General features: G+C 33.9%; 3 protein-coding genes across 6 annotated transcripts in view; 2 read left to right on the top strand and 1 right to left on the bottom strand.

The window, feature by feature from the left end:
• The window catches only part of LOC114936767 (uncharacterized), an 80383-nt gene extending 67310 nt beyond the window's left edge, over window positions 1-13073 (top strand). For 2 of the 3 annotated variants that reach the window (XM_085485466.1, XM_085485465.1), the window contains 4 exons: window positions 3634-3784; window positions 5398-5972; window positions 6646-6919; window positions 7191-13073. In XM_085485466.1, the coding sequence (XP_085341592.1) occupies window positions 3634-3784; window positions 5398-5972; window positions 6646-6919; window positions 7191-7301 (1111 nt within the window). In that variant the 3' untranslated portion in view covers window positions 7302-13073. The remainder of the gene's footprint in view (window positions 1-3633; window positions 3785-5397; window positions 5973-6645; window positions 6920-7190) is intronic. The other variant, XM_085485467.1, reaches the window with a different exon arrangement.
• Window positions 13074-13853: 780 nt separating this feature from the next.
• LOC114936766 (hemocyte protein-glutamine gamma-glutamyltransferase) lies at window positions 13854-22669 on the top strand. 2 transcript variants are annotated; one of them, XM_029310070.2, is made up of 8 exons: window positions 13854-13953; window positions 15369-15846; window positions 16130-16356; window positions 16690-17291; window positions 18636-18733; window positions 19510-19800; window positions 20375-20535; window positions 20911-22669. In XM_029310070.2, exons 2-8 carry the CDS (start codon window positions 15369-15371, stop codon window positions 21193-21195), a joined length of 2142 nt encoding a protein of 713 aa, XP_029165903.2. In that variant the 5' UTR covers window positions 13854-13953; the 3' UTR covers window positions 21196-22669. The 2 variants fall into 2 exon arrangements, with proteins under 2 accessions (XP_029165903.2, XP_029165902.2); XM_029310069.2 differs by having other exon boundaries at window positions 15360-15846.
• On the bottom strand, window positions 21589-25874 carry LOC114936764 (uncharacterized). Its single transcript, XM_029310067.2, is given in 5 exon segments — window positions 21589-23598; window positions 23674-23787; window positions 23958-24526; window positions 24528-25025; window positions 25380-25874. Coding segments are annotated over 4 exon segments (2826 nt in total). The 5' UTR covers window positions 24927-25025; window positions 25380-25874; the 3' UTR covers window positions 21589-21854.
• Between the last annotated feature and the right edge of the window lie 10 nt (window positions 25875-25884).

Here is a 25884-nt window from a genome sequence, read left to right as displayed (position 1 = left end):
ATCCATTTTTTATTAAATAATATATGATTATAAATTTGTAGGTCAATATAGAAAACTGTGTTAGATATCTTGCACAGTTTACTTGATATTTAGTTGTTGCCTTTTTTTTTAACGCAACGTAAGAAAAGAATTTGATAATTTAAATGAAGCATTTTATATTTGTCAAATTGAAAAGAATCCTCTTACGAAACAATTGAAAAGAATATATTTGCTTTGGAATAGTGTTGAAATTTTTAAAAGTGAAGGCTTTCGTATTTTTCTATGATACGCGAGTTTTGTCACTAGTCGGTGTAAGCAAATCTATATTTATCACTATCAAATGATAGTGGTTTTTTATACAAATTGTGGATCACTGCAAACAGAAGTGTTTATATGAAATTGCCTCGAGTTTTGAAACGCACAATTGAAGAGGGGAGAACGACGAAAAGAAAAAATGCAAAGATGGGCCAAACACGAGTGGATATGTGGGGTAATGATTTGTGGAGTATCTCTATTATGGGCAAAAGGAACAAAACAGTTTCTGAACGGAGCAAGTCTGACAAGTTAGTTTTTATGTTTCTTCGATAGACTATATTATATACATATTTATTATATAACAAAGTTGTCATATTTTGTTAACAAGCAACATCACATAAATTTGTTGATATTTTATTAATTAATATTTAAAAAATGCAACCACATAAATAAGATAATGCGAAGAAGTGAGTTTTTAATTTTTTTAACTTTGGTCGAATCGCGCGCGATAAGATATGGAAATAATATAAGTGATAAGAATCAATTTGCTTGATATTATTTTCTCAAGCAGAAATTAAATTATTTGTATAACTTATATTTCGGGATGTTAAATATTTCGATACTTTTTAAATTAATTTTTTGATTTAATTTAAATCGGAAATCAAGTTCATTATCGATTAATTTAAAAGCGAGATATCTTAAATCACCGAAGTTTGTCGCAATTAATTACCATATTTAATTATCGAGAAAAGATATTTTTTAATCTTAAAACTTCTCTCGTCTGTGTTATATACGAATACGATGATATATAAACAGGAATACGTTATATAATATGTTAAAATATGATGCAAGAGAAATATATTAGTCTTAAGCTTCGTCAAGAAAAACATAACTCATCTTGTAGCGACCCGTTTAACTAGTTATCATCATGACCTTTTAGCGTAAAATTAACGATCCCTGAATTTCTTTCCGTGTTCCATAATCGCATTTGGATATACTGTAGAATTTCTAGTTAACGTTTATTATACGATACGGGTATAAAAGTTGAGCGTGTAAGCAGGATATTCTTCTTTGGCGTCTCTTCTTACCTGATAATATGTATCTTTAAGAAGTATTCTAAGTGTGTGATGACGTAAAGGGGATATATAGTGTCGACAAAAGGGATCTTAGCTGACCTTTCAGGATTATAAGGATTTTGTTTCACTTAATAATAAATTGCAATTCAATAAATCTTTTATCTTTTCATTTTAATAAAAATATATATTGAAGATGAAATATGTTTGAATTCTTTTTTAAGGAAACAGGAATTTATTTGTTGTTTATTTAAGAATTTTAATTTACACCATATAAATACAAGTGTTACAGGAGGAAAGATCAGCATTTTAGGATATAATTGTATACATCACTTTAAATAAGAAACATGTTTTTTGCTCTAAATGATGTGTATAATCAAATCCTAAAATATTGAAATTCTTCTTGAAACACGCAGTACATAAATATTATTTTCTCATTTTGTTTAATCTAATCGAATATGATTACACGCGCGAAGCAAATTCTTTGATAATGCAATCTCAAGAATTGCAACGCATAACCAAAATAATTATTGTTGCATAAAAATTCAATATTAAAATATTTAACGAAAAATTTTCTACAAGAATTTTCGATTAAAATATCTACGCTTTCATTAGTTTCGCGCGTCTCCGTATGTCACGCTGCGCGCTTCGCGCGGGACTGATCACGTGATCATCAGTCTCGCAGTCGCGATATCTCGAACGGGAATCAGTCGCGCGCGAGACGCGCAGCGCGATGGACGTATGGGGTGTACTAATCTTATGGAAAGAGAAAGCTATTTTCGTCGGACCCAGTTCATTCTTGGCTATGAAGTTGGGTTTCACCGTCAGTTAACATCTCCAACTGTGCAGAGTCAGGTGGAGATTATTCTCGTTCGAGACGTGTAGCATGATAGATTTATGGGACATGTCCAAGAAGACTAAAGAACAGGAGACCAAACTCCTTAGAATTTTAGTGGTGGGAGTAAGTCAAAATACAGTCTCATTTCATGGGTTTGCGGTAAAATCGCCGGCCAATTCATGAACTACAGCGTGCTGGACTTCGATGTTTTATGCAATATAACTAAGAACATAAGCTTGGCATCTTGGCAGAATGTTAATTTTGATGTCGTAAGTATTAATAAATAATATACGATACTTAGGAACGACGAAGTTCACATAGGAAACCTTTTTTTGATAAAACAAGCAAAATCCAGCACGTAGGAAATGAGACCATATTTTGACTCACCCCCACCACTGGAATTCGGTCTCCTGGGAGTCGATTGTGTAACTTTTTCTAAAGTAAAAATGTGAAAAGTGAAAATTTTCTTCCAATCACACATCGATTTCATTTTAAAATCAATGCGTGATTGGCGGAAATTTTTCACTTTTCACGTTTTCACTTTCGAAAAAGTTACACAATTGACCCCCTGGTCTCTTATTGGACATGTCTAATGAAAAGGATAAAAGGAGAGATATTTTCACTCTTATTGGCTGTGAAATTAGGCTTTGGAGATGGCACCGTTGTTGTTCGGAATCTTGCAGTCAGTCTCGAGACGTGCATGTGCAGCATGGATGTGCATATTAGATACACGAGTCGAAGAATGGAAGCGTTATATATTTTGATCAGAAGATTCTGGTAAACAATTCTATTTTCTTTTTTTTTGCATTTTTTGTTAAAGATTTGAATGTTGAATTTTTATGCATTGCATAATTAATTAATATATTTTTATGCAAGCATTGCTTAAATTATTTTTTTTGCATGCGTGGCAATTTTATTATTGAAGAATAACTTCGCTTTGCGCGCGTAATTATATTCGATTAGATTAAACAAAAGGAGAAAATATAAATATTTATATACAGTGTGTTTTAGGAGGAATGGTCAGCATTTTAGGCCATTATTGTTCACATCATTTTAAGAAAATTTATATGAACATGTGTTCTAATAAAAGTACAACGTTATCAAGATTAATATCGAATACAATTAACTTATTAGATTCTATAAAATAATTACATGAAATTTTAAGCTTACAATACATTTGAATGATTAATTAATAATAATTAGTAAATAATATAATTTTAAATAATTAATTTGAATCTACTAAATTAATAAATGTATTTATTCTTAAATTTGAACACGTTGTATCTTTATAACAATAATATATACAGAATAGGACACATGTTCATATAAACTTTTTTGCTTAAATGATGTGTGCAATCAAGTCGCTTTAAGTTATAGAATGCTATAACTATTTCTTCACATAATTACCAAGTAAATTATTCTATCGCGTTTATGTGTCTGATATCGTAAGTGGAAGTCTTATATATATTTTTTCTCTCTTTTTTTCAGTCACCTTTCGAAGCCGTTGAGTAGGAGTACACCATCGATGGCAGCTGGCGGCGCGCAGACTCCAGCAAAGGTTAGCAGATCCTCGTCGAGGTCGTCGCCGACGTCCACTAGCAGTGCGAGACAGAAGAAATTCCATAGGCATTTCAGTCAGGTAAAACAAGAATTCTTACCATTCCCTCCTTTTTTCCTTCCCTTTTTACACAAAACGCATAATTTTTAAAAACATTATGGTTGCTAACGACGTTCTCTTCACAATTTTTATCACAATCTGTAATAATATTCATAAATTACTATTTAATTTTTCTCAAAACCAGGGTTGGAAAGTAACGCATTATTTGTAGCACCATTACAGTTACTTTTTTTTGGTAACGATTTAATCACGCGCCGTTACTTTTTTTTGTCCGAAACGAAAAAAAAAGAACGTTATATTGTTACTTTTGAATAGATTTCTATGGCTATTCACTATTCATTTTCAGGTTTTAAATATAAGATACACTATTGATTTCTGCACACAAAATGTCACAAGAGGTATATATAAAATACTAATAAAAATATTTACAAATAACCATTTTTTAAAAATATTTTATGTAGAACTCATATAATATTTAAAAAAAGCTAACGAAAAGGAACGATTTTTAATCGTTACTTGTAAAAAGTAACTTTCCCAACTTCTCAAAATGATTGTAATTGTTTAGAAAAAAGATATGAAGAAATTTTTTTTAAATGTCTTTCTCAACAAGTAATGTAATTCGCGTCATTCAGATTTGTTCGTCATATTTATCCTCTTTTGTATCCGGTAGATAGCTTTCTCAGAATGTAGGGATGTAAGTACGTCAATGCATGCCTCGCCTGCACATGATATAAAAATACCTTCCCTTATCTAGCGGCCAACTTCAAAGAAGCAAAACACCCAGATGTTTAAATATCAATCGATGACATACATTATTGAGATGTATCAGACTCATGATTTTCGAGTGCACAGCCAGATTTTCTCGCCAGATACAAATTTATAATAGCATATATCGTTACACTGTATGCGAAAGCGTTAATTGATGAATGCAAGTGTGGCAGAAATGATATACACCTTCACATGTTTCATAAACAAAGTATCACGTATCAACTCGAGATCGAGTGCGTCTTTAGAACCCAGTTCGTCGGCTTTAGATTCAACCTCGACGATCTTTGAAGCATAGAATTTCAAGTAATCCTAGGATTAGTGTTTGCTATTATCTAAATAGAATTATGTAGGTGATCGTCTAGATGAAGTTTTGGCGTCATCTTATCTTTCTATGATAAAAATATGTATTATTTATATCTGTATTTTGGATTTAAAAAAGTATTAGCTTTACTAAATTATCTAGAATAATATTCAGATAATTTGGTTTAGAGTCATAGGCCATGAAAAGAAATTCAAGTATGAATATATTTTTATATTTCTTCTATAATTTATTTTTTTAAAACTCAGTTTACATAAGTGGTTTACATAAGTCTTAAAAATGGAATGATTTAGATGAGTCGCTATATATATAATTTAATCTTTTATCTTAAAACAAACTCATCTTTAGCTTATCTATGATGAATTTACATATTTTTATCTTGTCTTTACCTAACTAATTTTAAAATCATCTAAGCACAACACCGCCTAGGATACAACTCGAAATCATTATTCCTCATCTAATAAGGACAAAACGAAAAGAAATCCTCATGACATCGCGCGAAATGCCATCAAGATCAGCGAAAGAGCAGTGCCGACCTAATACGTAGCCTTCGAAACTTCGTTTTCAGGTGGCGGAGGACGAGCGAGTGCTGAATTATTACAGCTGCGCCCTGGTGGGCGACATCCTGCTGCAGGGTCACCTGTACATCACGCCCAACTACTTCGCCTTCTACAGCAACGTCTTCGGGTACGTGACGAAGCTGCTGATACCGACGACGTCGGTGCTGAAGATCAGCAAGGAGAAGACCGCTCGGATCATACCGAACGCGGTGGCGGTCGCCACCGAGGAAGAGCGACATGTCTTCTGCTCGTTGCTGTCGCGCGACTCGACCTACAAGCTGATGAAGCAGGTCTGGGACGCGGCGATGGAGCCGCGAGCCACCCCGGACGTCGACGTTCTGCCGGCGATCGACAACGACGACGCCAAGCTGATTGCGCCGGCCGCGCTTCTCGTCGACGACTCCGAGGTCAATCCCGAGGAGGATGATCCCGAGTCGAGCATGTCCGAGAGCGGGACCGACCTCACCGCGGCGACCACTTCCTCGAGATCGCCGACCGTCTGCGCCGACACCACCGACGTTGCACCTGTGTCGCTCAGCAGGCCGAGTTTGCCGCCCGCCAGGTGAGTCTCTTCCGTTTTTATCTGATGTGCATTTAGAGCGATTAAAATTATTTTATTTTAAGACCGATTACTCTGTTAAATTAGTTAGACTTGAATTATTTTATTGGGCTTGTCACAATTAATTTTATCACATTTAATTAAACTTAAGTAAACTGTGTCACTTCAATTACGATTTTAGACAGAAGCATAGATGAAATGTTTGCTTTTTATTTTTTATTTTAATATCATTAAGTCTAATTAATTGTGATAAATTAAGAAGACTTGAATTAAATATATTAAATAAATAATAATTATATATGATTAAATAATATTTGTTTAATAATCTTTTATTTTATTCTAATAAAAACTTGACAAATCAAATAAAGATGTATATAATGATAGAAAATAAAGAATAAAAATATAAAAAAAAATGTGTCTATGCTTCTGTCAATAATTTAGTTAAATCTAATTAAGTCCAATTAGTTGTAATAAAATTAATTAAGATAAGCCAAATAAAAAGAATGCAATAGGGAATTTTGAAAATAAAATACATAAACTTTTGTTTCTTATCTGTAAAATTGTAATAAATTAAAATTCTAAATAATATTAGCCTTTATTTAGTTCAAACGTCGTTTTGTGATACGATATATTAAAGTCCTCGTAATTAATGGTTATTTCGTTTGTCTTCTTGCAGATTGGAGGCAGCGGTATTAACGAAGACACTGACGCCCAACAGGCCCGGCAGATTCAGGTTTTTCTTTGGCAACGGATTGAAACTGAGATTCCGCATAGTGATAGCGATACTCATAGCTGTCCTGGCAATTCTCTACGTATCGGCGGTTCTAATGATGATGCGCATCGACAGGCTGCACACCGCTTACCTAAACCATCCTTTCGTCTCGCCAGAACGTTTCACGCAGGATCGACTATTGCATTACCTTAACACGAATCTGGATCAGATTGTGAAGGTAAGAAACTATTAATAAATATAATTTTCTAATTTTTTATTCCAATAATTGTATTTTCTAATTTACATCTTTTAATGAATAAAAATATAAAAGTCACGTGAATCACTCTTATTACTCATATTTCTGCCAGATGTTCGAAGTTTATCTTATCGCGAGTCAAAGATAACTTGCAAAAAGAATCAACAACGAGGTTTTTGAGGACGGCATCTAATCGATCGATCTAAATGGCTATCCATGTCCGTCTGACATAAATTTTCACGTATGTTTCTAGGTGCGGCAGAGTCTGCAGACACTATCGCAGCAATTCGTGACGATGAGCCAGGGTGGTAGCGAGACAGGGCCGGCCGGTGGCGTGGTGGAACCGGAAGACGCACCGAGTTAGCCCACGACCGTGAGACTCGATATAATTCACCTAAAAAACGGCACGAGGCGCCGTCGTTCCGTCGTCTCGTAAACGACGACGTCCACGTCGTTTTCGTTTTGTCTTCGTTATCGCCGCGTTAATTATAGGCGACCGCGAGGACGATCCTCCACCGCGAGATTATCTCGCGCGATTGTCCTCCCCAAAACTAAACGTCGTTATTGTCGTTTCTAGTAAATATACCTAGACTTCCCGAGGGAGTTTAGCGAGGCAGCCGTCTCTCGTAAAACGAGAGGAGACCTCGGGGATCCAACCCCGAGCGCGAAACCGATTTCGAGGGCGAACCTTGTGTAAGAGCGACCCTCGCGGCGAGGCGAGGCGAATCCGAGGCGAGTTTGCAGATTGCGTAGGCTGCTTCGACTACAGATATACATGCGCGTGTCCACGCGTATGTACACCACGTATATACATAAATATACCTCAGAACACAGAAAGTGACGAGGATAGGGTAAATACGCGCGGCGAGTGAAGAGGAGTTTCCGCTCTTCTTCTTCTTCTTCTTCTTCTTTTTTTTTTTCTTCTTTCTTTTTAAACTAGTCACGTGTGTACCTAAGCCCCGGGGTACGGCAAAAGAAACAAAATAAACAAAACGGTATATGTATATATACATATATATATATACACACATGGTATATATGTATATATATAGTCACATACATACATATATGTATATGTATATGAAGTATATATATATACAGATATAGATTAACAACAGTGCATATATATTTCGCGATTACTTGTTCGTTACTTATGTAATTTTGAGCTAGTCGGGCACTACTCTATTTCACCGCTGCTATATAAATAAATAAATATATATATATATATATATATAAATATATATAAATAATATTAAAAGAACATTATTATATAGCATCATAATTGGATAATCTTGATAATATAACGCGCGTGATATGCGCGTCGAGTGATGATACTCGATACAAAAAGTATCGATCGAGATAGTATAATAGAGGAGCTCGCTTTCCTTAACCGCTGTTAGCTCTTTCAGTACCTGCCTTAATCCTGCATTTAATTACGGTTAAAAAAAATTTGTAACAAATATATATTATATCCTCTCTCTTTCTCTCTCTCTCTCTCTCTCTCTCTCTCTCTCTCTCTCTCTCTTTTCTTGTCTATTTTAGAATCTCGGTGAAAGTAACTTTGGCTTTATCATTTTTTCTGCTTTCGCTCATCAAAGTTTCGGAAGCACCTTATTGATGGTGACATAGTTTGTTTCTATGTCAAGCAACAAAATTATATAAATTGTAAATATTGAAATAATTGGAGAAGAGATTAATGCATTTTCCTTAAGAGTTTGAAAATTACCAGTTGAATTTCTAAAAAGAAAAAAAAATATATATATATATTCTGGATTTCTCTATTATATTGTTAAATGAATCAGTTTTTAGAAACGTTTTCCTATTAACGAGAGAAATGTGACTTGCAGAATTATCTATATTGATAATTTTAATGTGACTTTTGATGTATGTTTATATATATAACATCTCGTTTAAGTAATTCTCGATGTCTTTGCAGACCGTAGCGTGTAAATTAAACTAATTTTTAATAAATTACAGATCGGAATGGGGTTTTTGATGAATTTAGATGAGAGAAGGGAAACACAAAACGAAGACTCTTGCCTAAATATTAGCATTTGCATATTTATATCCCACGATGTACGAGAATGAATGTTTACTTAACGACGGTCGAAGAACTAAGCATTGATAGATGGTTGGCTGGAAAATTGAATTGAATTAACAGGGAGATGTTGATGCCCTTATATCTAACTCGGTACTGAAAGGGTTAAATTGCGCAGTTTGAATGAATCTGGAGATGCGAGAGAATTCATGTTCTCTTGTGTGTGCGACTGTTCCTACTTATATGCTCTCGAATGTGTCTGGAAGTAACGATAGCGTATATTATACTTATATAGCGTATATTTATCTATATATATGTATATTATACCTATCTTCTTCTGGATTTGATCGCGTGAGTCGTCTGTGTCGAAAGTGGCTTCAAAATTCACTTTACATTTTAGGAATCTTGTCGAAATATTTATGATGTCATTGACCTATTGCAGGATCTCACGTAATTCATTTATGCTTGACCGATTTGTAGATACTCCGTTGCGCGTATAAAATTATTTAATTTATTTTTAATATTGTATATAATGTTTGAGAGAGCGAGAGAGAGAGAGAGAGGGAGAGAGAGTTGTTAATATAACATACGACGAACATTATCATGTATAATTAAATTTTTTTTAATTGTCTAATTATTTATTCGATCCTCTTAAACACTTGTACTAGGAAAATTGAGATATTATATTTGAACGATGCATATTTTTTTTTAAGAATCGAGAAGTCTGTGCTTTATAAATTATTATATTAATAAAAAGCTTTTCCCTTTTTCTCTTATGTGTTGCCGCACATATATTGTTGTGTCGAGAAGCATTTCCGGGACATAAATGAATTAATGAATGAAGATCCTGCTTGTATTTTCGAGACAAACGACTCGTGCGCAAAGACGATGCTCGCGAAAATATTTCATTTGCTCGAACAAGTCCCGAAATCGTTGCACTTTCCGAGAACGGAATGAGAAAATGTTCGAAGAAAGGGAGAAGAGACGTCATTATATATGCGGAATTATAATATGGAAGAGAGAGTAGAAGTTTTTTGACTGTGATAATAGGATCGTGAATGCGTGCTCGTAGAAATACGGTCGCGCTTAACCAGCTTAACTCTTTACTTACGCGAAGAACAGAATGTTAGATATATATATATAAAATGTATATACACACATATGTGTGTGTACAAAGAAAATGCGATCTGTGCGATTCTTCGAGAGAGATAAATGTATATGTATAAAGAGGATTATTTGTTGCTCTTTTTGTTTGGGAAGATAAGAAATTGCATTTGGATAAGCGCGACCGTTCTTTCTTCTGAGCTGAATATGGGATCTAAGAGAAGTGCTGTTACATTAATTAGCTATATTTATAAAAAGTGTAAAGAGAAAGAGAAAAGGCGAGTTTGGGGGAGAGAAAATTCTCTCGAACTCTCAAGTGTCTTCTACATTGGTACATTGTATTTCTTCAATTATATTAATGGGATATACAAGTGGTATTTCGGTATTAATTTAAGCTTCGATCTGTTATTGAACATTACCATTATTGTTACGTTTTTTATTTTATTGATCGACCACGTTGAATGTTTTATCGTAATAACTTGCGCAAGAAACGAGGTGACACGACACGATCTAATTGAAAACATTTTAATTTTTGTTCACGAAGACATAGAAACGGGGCAAGCAATATTCCTTTCCACGTGTCCAGATTGGAAATTATGTACGACTCGACATCGCGCGAGACGAATTTTACAACTAATGCGAGTTAGTCGTAAAGCAAGACGTGTCATTATTAATGACTCATTAAGAGTATATATTTCGTATGTACGAAGCAGACTTGTGAATCGCTTTGCCGGAAAAGCTTTAAACAAGAGATTTTACAAGCCCTACATTTGTTGCAACATCCTTCATATGATGAATACTTGGAATTTCCAATCTTTCGATCCATATCGCACATATATATTATATATTTGGATAATACGCGACGCAGTTTCGATTTGTTTTATCGAATAATAAGGTAAAACTGATTAGCCGTTTTACGAAAGAAATTAGCAAGCATCGATAACCAGAAAGAAAATCAACAGCGATATGCTCTGTGAACTTGAGATCGCAATCTTTAAAGTTTGAAATCATAAATTTAATTTCAAGAAATAAATATCTGTTGATTATTTTTAATTTATCAGAATTTTCCAGAATGTCAGATAAAATTGCCCCTGTAAGTATGCTAGATTATTAGGTACATAAAAATATATTCAGAATTTATTCACAATTAATAGCATCAAGAGAAGTTTGAACAAATAGATAGATTTATTTTTGACAAAATTAATTAATGAATAGAGCGTAATATTTGAAAAGAGCTTAATTTAAAAAAGTTGGAAACAAAATAAAACTTTTGTCACATTCTTATTATTTTTATCCATTTTTTTACGCGACAAAGAGTCGAGTTTACTGAAGCAATCTTGTGCCGAGAAATCATTAATGGCTATATCAGCTCTGAGAGAGATTCGGAAAGGAAATATTTGTGAGGATCGTAGCCAATAAACGCGAAGCGAGCCAAGTTCTGTGCCAAAAAGATTTGGTAGAAATTGAGTGAAAAAAATCCTTCATGAAGATGCGCTTGTCCCTGTTGATTGTCGTGCGCTCGTACAGCTTTTCCGCCACATTAGGGAATCGATGTTTAAAAAAACCTGCTACCTAGAGAAAAGTTGTGACGAATTATCTTGAGAATCGTTTTTTCACACAACGGAGCAGCGTTATTTGCGGGATATCGATCATCGATTTGCGAATATTTGAAAATTCAATTTTTCTCGATTCGTCGTAAGCCAAATAAACTTTTTCTTTATATACGATTTATATTTCTATACAATCTTTTTTATTTGATCCTATAATTGAAAATATTATTTGATTTATTCCAAATTATTTTTTGATTTATTTTTTAAAGATTTTTTCTTATTTACACAATTTTACCATTTTGTGACAAGTAATTGCAATTTAATGATCGATATTATATTATGAATCGCGGCGGCAAGAAGGGCATTTTTTTCTGTGCGAACAATGCAAATCTGTGGAAGCCGCAGTGAAATATAAGAGAGATGATGATGATGATGATTGAGAGAAAAATGCGAAAGATCGATGAATCTCCGAAATCCGGAAATTAGCCGAAGCGAATGTTGCGTTAGTTAATTGTATTGCGTAGTCGGTAGAACACCTATCCCTCGTTCTTGTTTATATATGACTGCTACTTGCCTTATCGTAATGTTTTTAGACATTTTAGATGGGTGCTCAACATGCAAGGTCCGTTTATTTAAGGATACAGAGGTGTGTACGCGCGGCGAGATTAATGTCGGACATGTGCGCTTCGTGTATCGTGGAACATTGTTAAAGGTCTCACCCGGTATATTTTTCATTTGCAAAGTAAGATAGCATATTTGTAATTTATAATGATCGCCTGCGATAACAGGCGGCTCAAAAATACGAGGAATTGTTCTATATCTAATATAATGTATCATTAATTACGTATTCAACATTTTTCATAAACGTAATAATTTTTTTATATATTTTGGAAAAAATATTTATATAAAATATTGATATATTAAATACAAATTCGTTTCCTTAAAATATTAAAAAATTAATATTAAGCTCAAGTTTTTGTACTACATATTTATTTTTGTTTTTAATATATCTATATATTTTATGTTAAGACATATATATGTGTTATATGTATATATTATTCTGAAAATATAAAAGATAGGAATATGGATATTTTTCAGAAAATAAAAGAAACGAGCAATTCCTCTTAACTCTCTTTAAAGGTGGCTAAACTAAAAGATTGGACTATGTGGAAGGCCTTTAACGCGATACCCGAAGTGCGCAGATGGAATATTTGTTAAAGATGAAATTGCGCGGTCAAAGAGAGAAAGAGAGAGAGAGAGAGAGAAAAAGAAAAAAACAGAAAAAAGAAAGAGATTCGTGCCCGCAATTAAAAGTGGATCTCGCAATTGTGAGGACTCGCGTATGGCGAGAGGGAATCCAAAAAAAAACTACAGACCAATAATTTACTACATAATTTGTGTAGCTTGATACACAGAACGCAAATAAATTTGTGAAAACATTAAATCGTTCTACGTTCAAAGCAAGATTACCCGATCCAGAACAAGTTCCCGTTTCCTTCCACGCAGGCATTTCTCATCGTCAAACATCAACCACAACATCCACCACCCACGAGAGTCTGCGGTTCATCGAGATAATTACCGCTGCATTGTACTTCGATAAGATGTGGTCAACCAATTAAAGACTTCATCTCGAAGGAACAATGTTGCGACTTTTTTGCGCATTTTAGGATCGAAGAAACTCCAAGTAACAATTTCCCATTTAATTTTATCAAGAGTAATATATTTGTAATCTTCTATTTTTTTATATAGAGATTTGAGCAAAAACGTATAATGTTAAACGCTTTGCATACTATCAAATTCTTTTTTTTTTTTTTATAATTGCGATCGATATAGGATTATATATATATATATATATATATATATATATATATTATATATTATTTTATATGGTAAAATAATTAATAAGTTATTAACTTTTACAATTAAAGTGTAATTACATACATCGCGATGCTAAATTAAGAAAAAGATTCCTAATGGATTTATCTTTCCTAATATTAGTTTTATTTATTCCTAATATTAGGAATACATTTTCTAATATTAGTTTCATATTGATAAAAAGGAGCGACTTTTTTAATTATTAATTTTTTGTTCGCTCCCACACAGGTTTCGGATTCATATCGACTCACTCACTTGGAGATCTGAAAGCTATTACTAAAGGCAATTATTGTAGTGGGGATTCTGCGGTTTGCTCCATAGGAAGTTCATATAAAAGGCAGCATGCGTTTGCGAACGTCAGTTTGCGGTGTAAACTGTAAATCGATTGTTGATTGTGAGTGTTCCATCAGTGATATTTATTCTATCATTGATTTTTGAACCGTACTCAGGTTTGTTTAAATTTCATTTTAAATTAAATGTTCACATTCCTCACTAATAATGATCTTAAAATACTTATAAAATTTATTAATTATATTTTATCATAGTGTGTATTTATCAATTTATTATTTTCGAAATTTTCGAAAAAATTGTTTATATATATATTTATACATATAATTTTATATTTTCAATTATTGAAAAATTACATAAAGTAGGTATATCATTTTTTTGTTAATATATGTTTCGAATTAATTTGCCTTTGTAAAAATGTTTATTTTGTTAAAATTATCTAAATCTCGATTTTTATACATTGCTTAAAAAATGTATAAGTGTGAAATTAGAAAATTTTAATTTTTAATTAATATACTTATTTCTGTTTATCACTTGCATTTATATTTTGTATTTTAAATCTGCGATTTATCTCTTCAATTCTGCCTTGATTTACAGCATTTATTATTTGTGATGTTTTTAATAATCAAAGTAAGATCCGCTTATAAGAAGAGTCAAGACCTGTTAAGTCGATTACGATATCACAGAGTACACAATTCGCATTCAAAACAAAACGCGCATTTCTTACGTAACATAAGTTATTCAAATGAGGGGGATTATCTCGAAGAAGACCGGTTTCGTGTCTATTAATACAACCGAGAGATATAATAATATACATATCTAATATAATGTACAGCGGAATTCGAATTAATTAGCCAAATGATTAGGAATGTGCGTGAGATATGTAAATTATCGCATCGTAATGTGGAATCCCGCGGAGAAATCGTATGAATCAGCGAGAGATCGAGGTCGAACCCTTTTACGGGACGTGATCGTGCAGGAATTTTTTTCCAAACCTTTACGCAATGTGTCCCGAGTGAATCAAAGACGGATCAGACCGAACTACTCATGCGAGATCTGAGAAACGGGTCTTGGTGCTCAGACAACCTTGCTGTAGTAATGAGGTTGCACAATTATTTATCGTTCGATACGCATCGAGTCATGCTTTATTTCCATATGAAATATATCTCCTTGATATAATTATTAATTTTAAAAGCATATGATATTAATTTTATTTTATTATTAATTTTTTTAATTTATTTTTTATTTAATTATTTATTTTTATTTAATTTTTTATTTAATTATTATATAATTTTATAAAAAGCATATAAATTTATCTCCTTGATATAATAATTAATTTTAAAGAAAGCCTTCTTTAGTTGTATTTAAAGAAAGCGTTTCCTTTCATGATTATTTATTTTATTTATGTGCAATGGATATGCTATGAAAAATTTCGGATTAATTATAATTAAAAAGAGGCAATATTTGACATTTCTGAATTTCAACAAAAATTCTAAAAAAAAAAGAAATGTTACATATATCATCATAATTTTTATATATATCATATAATTTATAAAATGTATCCTAGTCTCTCCAGATGTCATTCGACGAGGAGCCGCTTGTGGTGGAGACAGTGTATTTATACGAGAAGGAAAATGCCGAAGCCCATCGCACCTTCAACTTCGAGATGGTTCACCAGGACCCAGCGACTCCCGTCCTCCGACGTGGACAGCCTTTTAATCTGGCCCTGAGATTCAACCGCGAATACGTAGACGAGACCGACATCGTCCGGCTGCTCTTCAGCTTCGGTCCAAATCCGAATGTGCTGAGAGGTACCAGAGGAGTGAACACGGTGACCAACAACGAGGCCTACCTGACTGATCTGGAGGCTTGGGGTGTGCGATTGATCGGTTCTCACGGGGAGGATCTCTCCGTCGAGGTCAGGAGCCCGATCGACAGTCCTGTCGGAGTGTGGCAATTGAACGTGGAAACCAACACCCTTGGCAGGAAGAAGGCGCCGAATACTTACAGCTACGACAAGGATATTTACCTGTTGTTTAATCCGTGGATGAAAGGTAATTAAAACCGCTATCGAGGTCTACAGGAGAAATGGCTCATCAATATTTTTTCTTATAATTTATTAATTAATTATTTTCTTATAATTTATTAATTAATAATAAGTAAAAGAAATCCTATCTGAATGGAAGATAAAGGAGATATGAGAGAACAAACAGTTAATAATAATTACGCGGTTATTAGTATTAAAAATGAATTACATTTATATTGTCATAATATTTTGGTCCACAGAATTTTGATTGGAAATTTGACGATTTATTTTTTAATTAATGATCAATATAGAGGATCTGGTATTTATGGAGGACGAGCAATTGCTCGACGAGTACATTCTTAATGACGTCGGGAAGATCTGGGTAGGTCCATGGGGTAGTTCTCGTGGCAGAGAATGGGTCTTTGGACAATTCGACGCGTGTGTCTTACCAGCTTGCCAGCTGTTGCTCGAGAGATCCGGTATCAAAGCGATTTCCAGAGGCGACCCGGTCAAGATGACCCGAGCAATCTCGAGAATCGTAAAACATGTTCTTTTTTATATATAATCTAACTTTAAATTTTATTTGAAAGTTTATATTTTTACCATATATTCTTCAAAATTCAATAAATTATTGTTCTCTTAACTGATTAAATTTTTTGCATATCAAACACTTATTTATGTATTTTTCTTATTTTTATTGAAAGTAAGTATTTAATTACTTTTTTAATATTAATTAATTATATATAATTATATTTAATATTAATTATATTGTAATCTTAATTATTAAAAAAAATTATATTGCATCATATATATATATATATATATATACAATTGATGTAATTAATAAATTGTCTTCTTTCCATCGCTTTAGGTGAACTCCAACGATGATAAGGGCGTGATAACCGGTCGCTGGGACGGCCAGTACGAGGACGGTACCGCGCCGGCTGGCTGGACCGGAAGTGTGCCTATCCTGGAGCAATTCTGGGAGACCGGCAACGAGGTCAAGTACGGTCAATGTTGGGTCTTCGCTGGGGTCGTGACCACGGTGTGTCGCGCCCTGGGAATCCCATCGCGAGTAGTGTCCAACTTGGTGTCGGCTCACGATGCCAATGCCTCATTGTCGGTGGACCGTTATTACGATCTGAACAACGAGGAACTCGAGTACGACCCCAACAACCCGATGGGCGAGGACTCCATCTGGAACTACCACGTATGGAACGACGTGTGGATGGCGAGGCCGGACCTGCCCAAGGGCTACGGAGGCTGGCAGGCCATCGACGCCACTCCGCAGGAACAGTCGGAGAACTTTTATCAGTGTGGACCGGCATCGGTGGAGGCTATTAGACAGGGTGCCGTTGGTTACAACTACGACGTGACCTTTATGGTGGCGTCCGTCAACGCGGATCTGATGAGATGGAAGGAGGATCCGGTGAGCGACCTGGGGTATTCCAAGATCGATTGCAATAAGTATCAGTAAGTATGCATGCAGTAGTAGTGTTTTTTTTATTTTTTATATTTAAAATTTATTTTCATATTTTTAATATTGAGTCGCTTTGGAATGACACATCTTGCAAGAATAAAAATAAATTATAGTATTTTAAAATTTAGTAAATCAAGCTTAAAATTTAAGTTCAAATTAACTTATGGATTTTATGTTATTGAATTTATCATCTATATTTTATACCATATACTTAGAAATTAAATTTTATAACGAATATATATAAAATTGAATTTTATGACGAAAAATAAAATATTATTTAATTAATGTTTCCCGAAAGCAATCGTTGGCAGATTATAAAATCTATACGTGGAATAATTAACATATTCTTTGAGTGCGTTTCAAAGAACACCTTTTTATGTTCTGATATTCTTTCGCGATGATTTCATTCATCGATAATGCACTCACTGATCATTCACAATAACATGGACAAATTCGTTTCGTGTACAGACGGAAATAACTATGACAGTCCGATACGTGAAATATATAAAATGACGAGTCAAACGAAGAAGAAAGAGACGAATGTATCAGGAAATAAAATGAAAACGTAAGCTTTTTGCGTTGCCTTAGTCGATCCTGCAATTCGCAATCACAACGCGTCCTTCGACGTGTGATAAATTACTGTTTATTCGCGATTTGCATAATTTTCACGATATGCTGAAGCATTTCCATGCCGCCGAACGTAGTTAATGCAAAGCACAAGTAATAAATGCAAGTTAAATAAATGAGAAACTCGATTGTCGGCTCGTTCAAATTACAAACATCGCGTTTGTGTATAATGATAATGACTTATCAATCAACGCCTACGATGTGTTTCTCGCGTGTATCTCATCTCTCGTAAAAGTTTTCAATAAGAAGTACATCTTATATTTCAGCAGAAGAAATATATGTTTGCATAATTTATTATATAAGAAATATATGTCTACAATATTATATAATAATTCATAATATTAATATCAGTGAATTATATAATAATTCATAATATTAATTATTATATAATAATTCATAATATTAATATAATAATTTATAATATATAATATTTTATAATAATTCATAATATTGATATTAGTGATATAGTGATTAGATATTATATAATAATTCATAATATTAATATTAGTGAATTATTCAATTTATTTCTATTTCTCATCTTTTTTTTCTCAAAGTAACAGCTGATCTTGACAGATAATTAAATTGTAACAAATAAATAATAATATAATTCTAATTCTGATTAATAATAAGAATAATTAATTAATAATACAATTTCGTCACTTCACGTTAATTGCGTTTCATAAATACTAAAATATGAAATATTTTTACAGCATCGGCCGAATGATTTTGACAAAGGCCCCATGGATCTTCGATCCCAACGGAGACAAGGATAGACAGGATATAACATTGCTCTACAAGGCCAAGGAAGGTAAACGATGGCAAACAAATTTACTTTTCGCATCTTATTCAGCATCTGACACATATTATTCCAAGACTTGCTGATTAAAGGAATAAGGATAAGTCTCGCGTAGCTTGTTGCAATTTTACTAAAGAACACTCTGTTTCAAAAATTTCGTCTTATTCCTGGATTATACACGGAGAGAATTTTCTCTTAGAATTTACCCTAAAAATCATGATAATCATGGACAATATGGAAGAATTTCTTTGATTAATATTTATTACAATAAAAAATATTAATATGTACATAGTAAATTTTAGTATATATACATAGTAAATTTTATTATGTATATAGCAAAATTCATCGGACATATTTTATATTTTATTGTGGTAGATATTACTATTTTTATTATGGTAAATATTGATCAGAGAAATTCTTATAAAATTCTTCCAATACCATATTGTCCATGATTACCATGATTTTCATGGTAAATTCTAAGAGAAAATTCTTTCTGTGTATATATATGATATTGTCTGATTAATATTTATCACAATAAAAAATATTAATATATACATAGTAAATTTTACTATCTATATAGCAAAATTCATCAAACATATTGTATATTTTATTGCGGTAGATATTACTATTTTTAATAAATATTAATCAGAGAGAAATTCTTATAAAATTCTTCCAATACCATATTGTCCATGATTAGCACAATTTTCAGGGTAAATTCTAAGAGAAAATTCTCTGCGTGTAATTGTTAAATAGCCAACTCTTTTTATTCTTTTTAATCTACTTTTTAGGTACCGAGGTCGAGAGACTGACCTTGTACAGGGCGGTGCGCAGCACCGAGGTGGCGAAGAGGTTCTACTCGCTGCCTTCTCCAGGAAAAGAGGACGTGGAGTTCGATCTCCTTGAGCTCGAACGTGTCAACATCGGCGAACCATTCGCTGTAATAGTGAACATCAAGAATAAATCCGACGAAATACGCACTATTCAGGCTATCCTGTCCGCAGGCAGTGTTTATTACACCGGAATTAAGGCGAATCTGGTGAAGAGAGCATCTGGCGACTTCGAGCTTCAGCCGAACGCCGGTGAGATATTTTTCTTTTCTTTAGATGATCGCAGCGAAAGGCAACAAACGAAGCTACTCGAAGATTGCGTCAACGTTAGAGATAGAACAAAATGTTGATTTATCGAGGTCGATAATTCTTGAATTATAAATAAAATCGAAGCTGAAGGATTACGACGAGTTAAGCAAGACTGCAATTGAATAAATAATATTTGTTAAGTTATTCTTTGATTGATGGCAAAGACAATTAAGGTTGAATTTTAAGGGAGCGAGGTACCTATGAATGTATTTAGAATAGATGAAATCGATCAATTATGGAATATAAGACATTAAATTATTTCATAGCTGAAGAACGCTAATGTCTCTTCGCATTATCGAGAAAAAATGATTGATGAGCTTGACTAATTTTGTCGTTAGAATTCCTGGATAATGAAGATTCATTAGACGTTCAATCAGTGGATAAGGAAAGAAATGTGAAGATTTACACGGTAGCTACGTTGTTGCAAAGCCTCGCTGCGATAATTAGCTCGATCAAACTGCGCGTTGCAATTAATGTTAGAGTTCTGTAATCATTCTTACGTTTAAATTCATTACAGTCGAACAACTGAGACTCTCGGTGACGGTGAACGATTACTTAGACAAGCTGGTGGAATATTGCATCATGAAGCTATACTGTATTGCCACGGTCAAGGAAACGCGACAAACCTGGGCGGACGAGGACGATTTTCAGGTCTTAAAACCGAATATCGATGTCAAGGTAAGATAATAAAAAATGCAATTTCTTTAAAATAGTCATCAATTAAATAAGATATTATTACATATTATTAAATTTATTAATTATCTGTAAATATATTCAACTTGATTTGCATTTCTATATAATTCCAGATAGTTTTTTTTTACTTTTCATAAAGCAGGTTTTTAAAAAGATTTTCTAAAAATTCTATACCTTTGGATGTGTATATCTTTTAATCTGGAGGATGCGGGGCATATATTTAAATTTAATATCACTATTATTTTTATAAATATTATCGCATTCATTTTATCGTTTTACATATTCATAAATATCGTTGAAAAGAATTTCACAAAGTATTTAAAAACTTTTCACTTACAAATTGCTTCTGGAATATCACAGATCGAAGGTGAACCAGTTGTGGGAGAACCATCGACCATCACGCTGAGCTTCAAGAATCCCTTGAAGAGGAGTCTGACCAACTGTCAATTCAATTATGCCGGACCCGGTCTCTCAAGGAACAAGACCCTGGCCTTCAGAGACGTCGACCCTGAAGAGGATGTTTACGTGGAACATCAGCTCGTGCCGCAAAAATCTGGAGAGCAGAAGATCATCGCCACTTTCACCTCTAAGGAATTGGTCGACATCATCGGTTGCGCAACTGTTGACGTCCTTGAGGCTGAATGAATGGTGATCAATCAACTCTGACCTTAATTCAAAGCAAGTGCCATGCTTATTATTAAGTGCGTATTTTATCAAATCGCGATAACGCGTAGATATTTTTGACTCCATCTAGATATTATGTTATTTTTTACCAAATCTATCTTGTGTAATTCGCATGGATCAATTTCGAATATTACTGTAATATTAATCATTAATTGATATATCAATAATAGATTAATGATAAGCGTCGATGAAAATATTATGTAATGGAAAAGCCAATGAAAAATTAGTATTTCAAAAGTAAGAAGCATAAAATATATAGTAGCATTCCGAAATAAATAAAACAATTTCCTATATGCAGATATATACATATATATTAATATACTGTTTTTATTACATAAGTATTTTTCCAGAATATTTTTTCTATAATTTATAAAAGAAATTTTTCTACATTTATAAGTTTATATTTTTGTAAAATGATAAAACGCCCAATAAAACGAATATAAGAAATATATAGGTACTAATTGTAAGATATGTATCAAATACAAAAAAATAATAATTTATTGAAACTAAAGGAGAACGTAATATATGCGAACTAATATTAATAAAATCAATATTATATTATATTGCAGCTGCAGGAAAACTATGAAATATGAAAATAACGTAAATTATACACAGAAAGATTACGTCGCAGGCTTGCATTGAAACGAAAATTGCAAATACCAAAATACTACGGAAAACAAAATGCAATAAATGAAAGGCAGCAAATTCTCATACGAAATAGCTGAAGTGTTTTCATTTGTTGTGGGAAGCGCCAAAGTTTTAATCGCTCCTGTCGCTTCGAAATCTTCTTCATCCTTCGAATGTAACAAATCGAGCGCGTACTCTTCTTCCGAGCGATGCATCAGAAGTTGCACGAACGACTTTACTTCCTCAAGATCGACTTCGCTCGACTTAACTATTGCTTTCTCACGTGGAAGAGCATCGTCTTCTATATCATTCAAGAGTTTATGATAATCTAATGACATTTTTTCTAGCTCGGATTCGCACATTCGGATGGAGTTGCTGCTCTTCGAAGAACATGTTGAAAACATGTCGACGTCTTCGTTGGCTATATCCAAGGGATAATACTTCTCGTCGCATTCGGATCTCTCGACGATTTCATGATCTTCAGCTTCAGCTTCTCTTGGTGCTAAGTTTTCGAAGTATATAATCATGGCTTTACGAAGATTGCGTGCTCGCTCTGCTGCAAGTTCGAGAGCTGCGATCACGTCACTCGGTATATTTTCCTTCAATTCTGCCGGGATTCTGTACTGAGCGTCGTTTTCAAGATATTCTGCGAGTTCCTCGGAAGAACAAGAAGCATCGCAGATCATCGAGGATGATGGTCGATGAGATTTTTCTGACAATGACGAGTTATCTTCCAAATCATTGAAATACTTTGTAGATTCTTGATGTGTGTCAATATCAATATTTGTTTTATTATCATTATTTATAAGCGATTTTGAAAAAGTTTGAGAATTCTCGTCCATTATTTTTTTTTCAAGTATGATAAAATCATTTGTCGTGTTTGATATAGTTTCCATTACGTCATAATCTTCTAATTCTAAAGTTCCTGTACTCAAAGTCTCTTTGCATTCGCTGACTATACGTTTCTTGCTCTTATCGGAATATTCATCTTCAGTGCTGCTTTCAGGATGCTTAATAAATTCTATATGGACTGGAATACCTTCTAATGTCGGCGTTTTATTTTCAATCGTTGAATTTGCTTTCGAGTTTGTCGGGTTTATCAGGTCACAGGATACTTCTGCATTTTTACAAATGGCATCGTAATGCATCGTATTGCATCCGATTTCAACCACGTTGCTGCTATTTGATGACGACTGCGTTTGAGTAAGCTTTAAAACTTTCTTCGAATCGCTTTCTTCTGTTTGCGTGCTGATCGATTTGCAAGAAGACTGATGATCGAAAGACTGGTTCGGCTCATCAAAATTTTTATCTTTGGTAAAATTTACTTCGTCGTTCTGCGACATTTCCGCAAAAATTGGTAGCGCTTGAAGCTCGCTGCCATCTTCTTTATTATTAAAAATATTAGATTCCTGGTCAATTACATTCACGGCATTCTCTTCCACGTCTTCGTTTCCTTTTACGCCATTGATGATTTCTTTCAACGCGTGGATTACTTCGGAAGGTCTCGATCTTCTTTTGCAAATCACGGTGGACTCGATATTAAATTGCTCATTCCAATTCTGCGAAGATTCTGTCGATGTTTGCCGATTACGCGAGTTTGATTTCGATCTCGATCTTGATCTTGTCGGTTTCGCATTGTTGCGCTTATTCGAAGTCCTTGAACCAACTTTGGTGGTCGAGCGTCTTCTCTTCGGTATTGCACCTCCGTTTTGCAATCTTTGTCGTTGTTTCGCTTCTCTGTCATACAAAATTGTAATGTAAATATTATTTTAATACGCGAAAATATATATAGATAATAAATTTTATTCTTACGCGAGATGTCCGCAAATTTTCGTCACACGATTTGCGCAAGGATCTCGATTTTCCTTCATCGGTATCTTAGACTGATTCACGGATATCATGTTTGTAGATTCATTAGTGAGCGTCCTAAAATTAATAATATAATACATTAAACAAAATCTTTCAATATACATATTCAATGCACTGTTTTTAATAATTATCGTTTTATATATAACTATTATTTATATAACAGACACAATCTTTTATATAAAAATTATAAATAAAAAATAAATAAATAAGTTAAAAAAATGTATTACTCGACATGTTCACTCGAAAATTTGTTCTCCGTGGAAGCGATGGCTCTGTCAATAGATCGAGACGATTTTTGCGACATCGGTTGCGTTAAAGACATCGTGCTCCTCGTAATCGAGGATCTAGTGACTCCGGGTGGTCTCCAAACTCGTTGATTGATAAACACGAGACTCTTCTGAAAAGCGCCTCTTTTTCGGGCAGGTGCAGCGCAGTTTACAATTAATCTGTCATCATTATCCTGCGAATTATGGACAGGTCTTGTTTCAGATTTCCTGATCGGCCAAGTTTTCCGATTTCTACGATGAATCGCATATTGATCGTCCACATTTTGTCGATGGCTTTGAGCCTCGTTCGAGAAATCCTCCTTTTCTTCTTCAGGTTCCCTCGATTTTGATCCAGAATGAAGGCCTTCGCCTTCGCGATTCTCCGAATTCGTAACTTCTTTTTCCTCATCATTCAACTCCTCAACTTTGGCTGGTTCGTCGTGAAAACCCACCGATTTAGCCGGACTTGCCGCGCATTTTTTCAGATCTAGGGAGATATCCTTGATCAACTGGTTTGGGAGAAAACCCAGGGGAATTCCCCGGGTATTCACAGACCGCTGTCGTCGACTCGAGGGGTCTATCCTGACGAGAAGACGCATCAAGAACCTTCTTCTCCCATTTAAGGATCGTCATTAGAGCCTGCATGCTCTTGCTTTGCTTCGTGATGCTGCGTCTCTTGTAAATCCTGCTCACTTTGCTGGAGATGACAGCTTGCGATTTTTTCGATGCCTTCGCGTTCCTCGAAGACGACTTCTTCATCGGTGTCCGTGTCTTCATCAAAGACGACAGCGTGTGGCTGGCGAATCGCGGTCGGAGACATGTTTCGCTCGAGATTGTCCCGAGTTTCGTTTTTGATGCCTTGTTTTTTATGGAATCCATGGATCCCTCTTTTTTCCCATCAAGTTTCATCGCTTTCTCGATCGTCGACATTCTTCCGTCTGGTTGGCAGAAAAAGATGAAGAACGTCAAAGGGATGGTCGAAGTTTCAAGTTCGTCTCTCTTCCTTAGCCGCAATTTTTTTTACACTTTCTGTATATAAAATAAAACAATATAATAGATCCCGGTTCTGTTATGAAAATTCTAACAAAGCACATGTTTTTGCAATTTCTCTCTCTCTCTCTCTTCCGTTATTTTATATATGTTCCTGATTTTATTTTAATAAATGCAATTAAAAAATAGATTTAGTAACATTATTCTGACACTTAGAGTGATATTGTTACTGATATCTGAAATTAATTAAAAAATTTTATTATAGTAGTAAATAATGTCAAATTGTTGTTACATCTAAAATATTTCCACAAATGCATCTTGTCATTTGGGAAGAAAGAAAGAGAGAAAAGATATACAGAAGATAATAATCGAGAAGTTTGTATGTTTATATACCTATAAATTCACTGAAGTTGTGACAGTAAGAATTTGCGGTACAAGAAAAGGCTAATTACGAAAAACGAAACTGCTTCAACTCATGTTTACGTTCACGATACGACGTGTTCACGTATATAATTCTGTAATTTGGCAGTAACACAGAAACGAACCCAAAGAACGCTAATTCCAGACTGACTTTCATATGTCTTGTCGCATGTTCGAGACGCTCCATATGCTTTGTCCTTTATCGAGATCAACCAATTAGCGAAGGCCAAGATAAAGCGATATCTAGAGTCGACTTTGCCATGCAAAATACAAATATCCAAAATATATTACATAAATTGTTTATAATTATTATAAATTAATAATTAAAATAATGAGAATTGCTGTTAAATATGACATTCATAAACTTGTGAAAAAAATATTAGATGCCACATGTAAGCAAATATCTTAAAATAGATTTTGTGCTACATATATGCTATGAAAAAATCCGAAAAATAGTTTTTCTTCTAATTCTGCATAA

This window comes from Nylanderia fulva, unplaced genomic scaffold (genome assembly GCF_048542155.1).
Source record: "Nylanderia fulva isolate GAGA-0341 unplaced genomic scaffold, ASM4854215v1 Scaffold37, whole genome shotgun sequence".
In the NCBI taxonomy this organism is placed as follows: Eukaryota; Metazoa; Arthropoda; class Insecta; order Hymenoptera; family Formicidae; genus Nylanderia; species Nylanderia fulva.
This window is presented reverse-complemented; position numbering and strand designations above follow the sequence as displayed.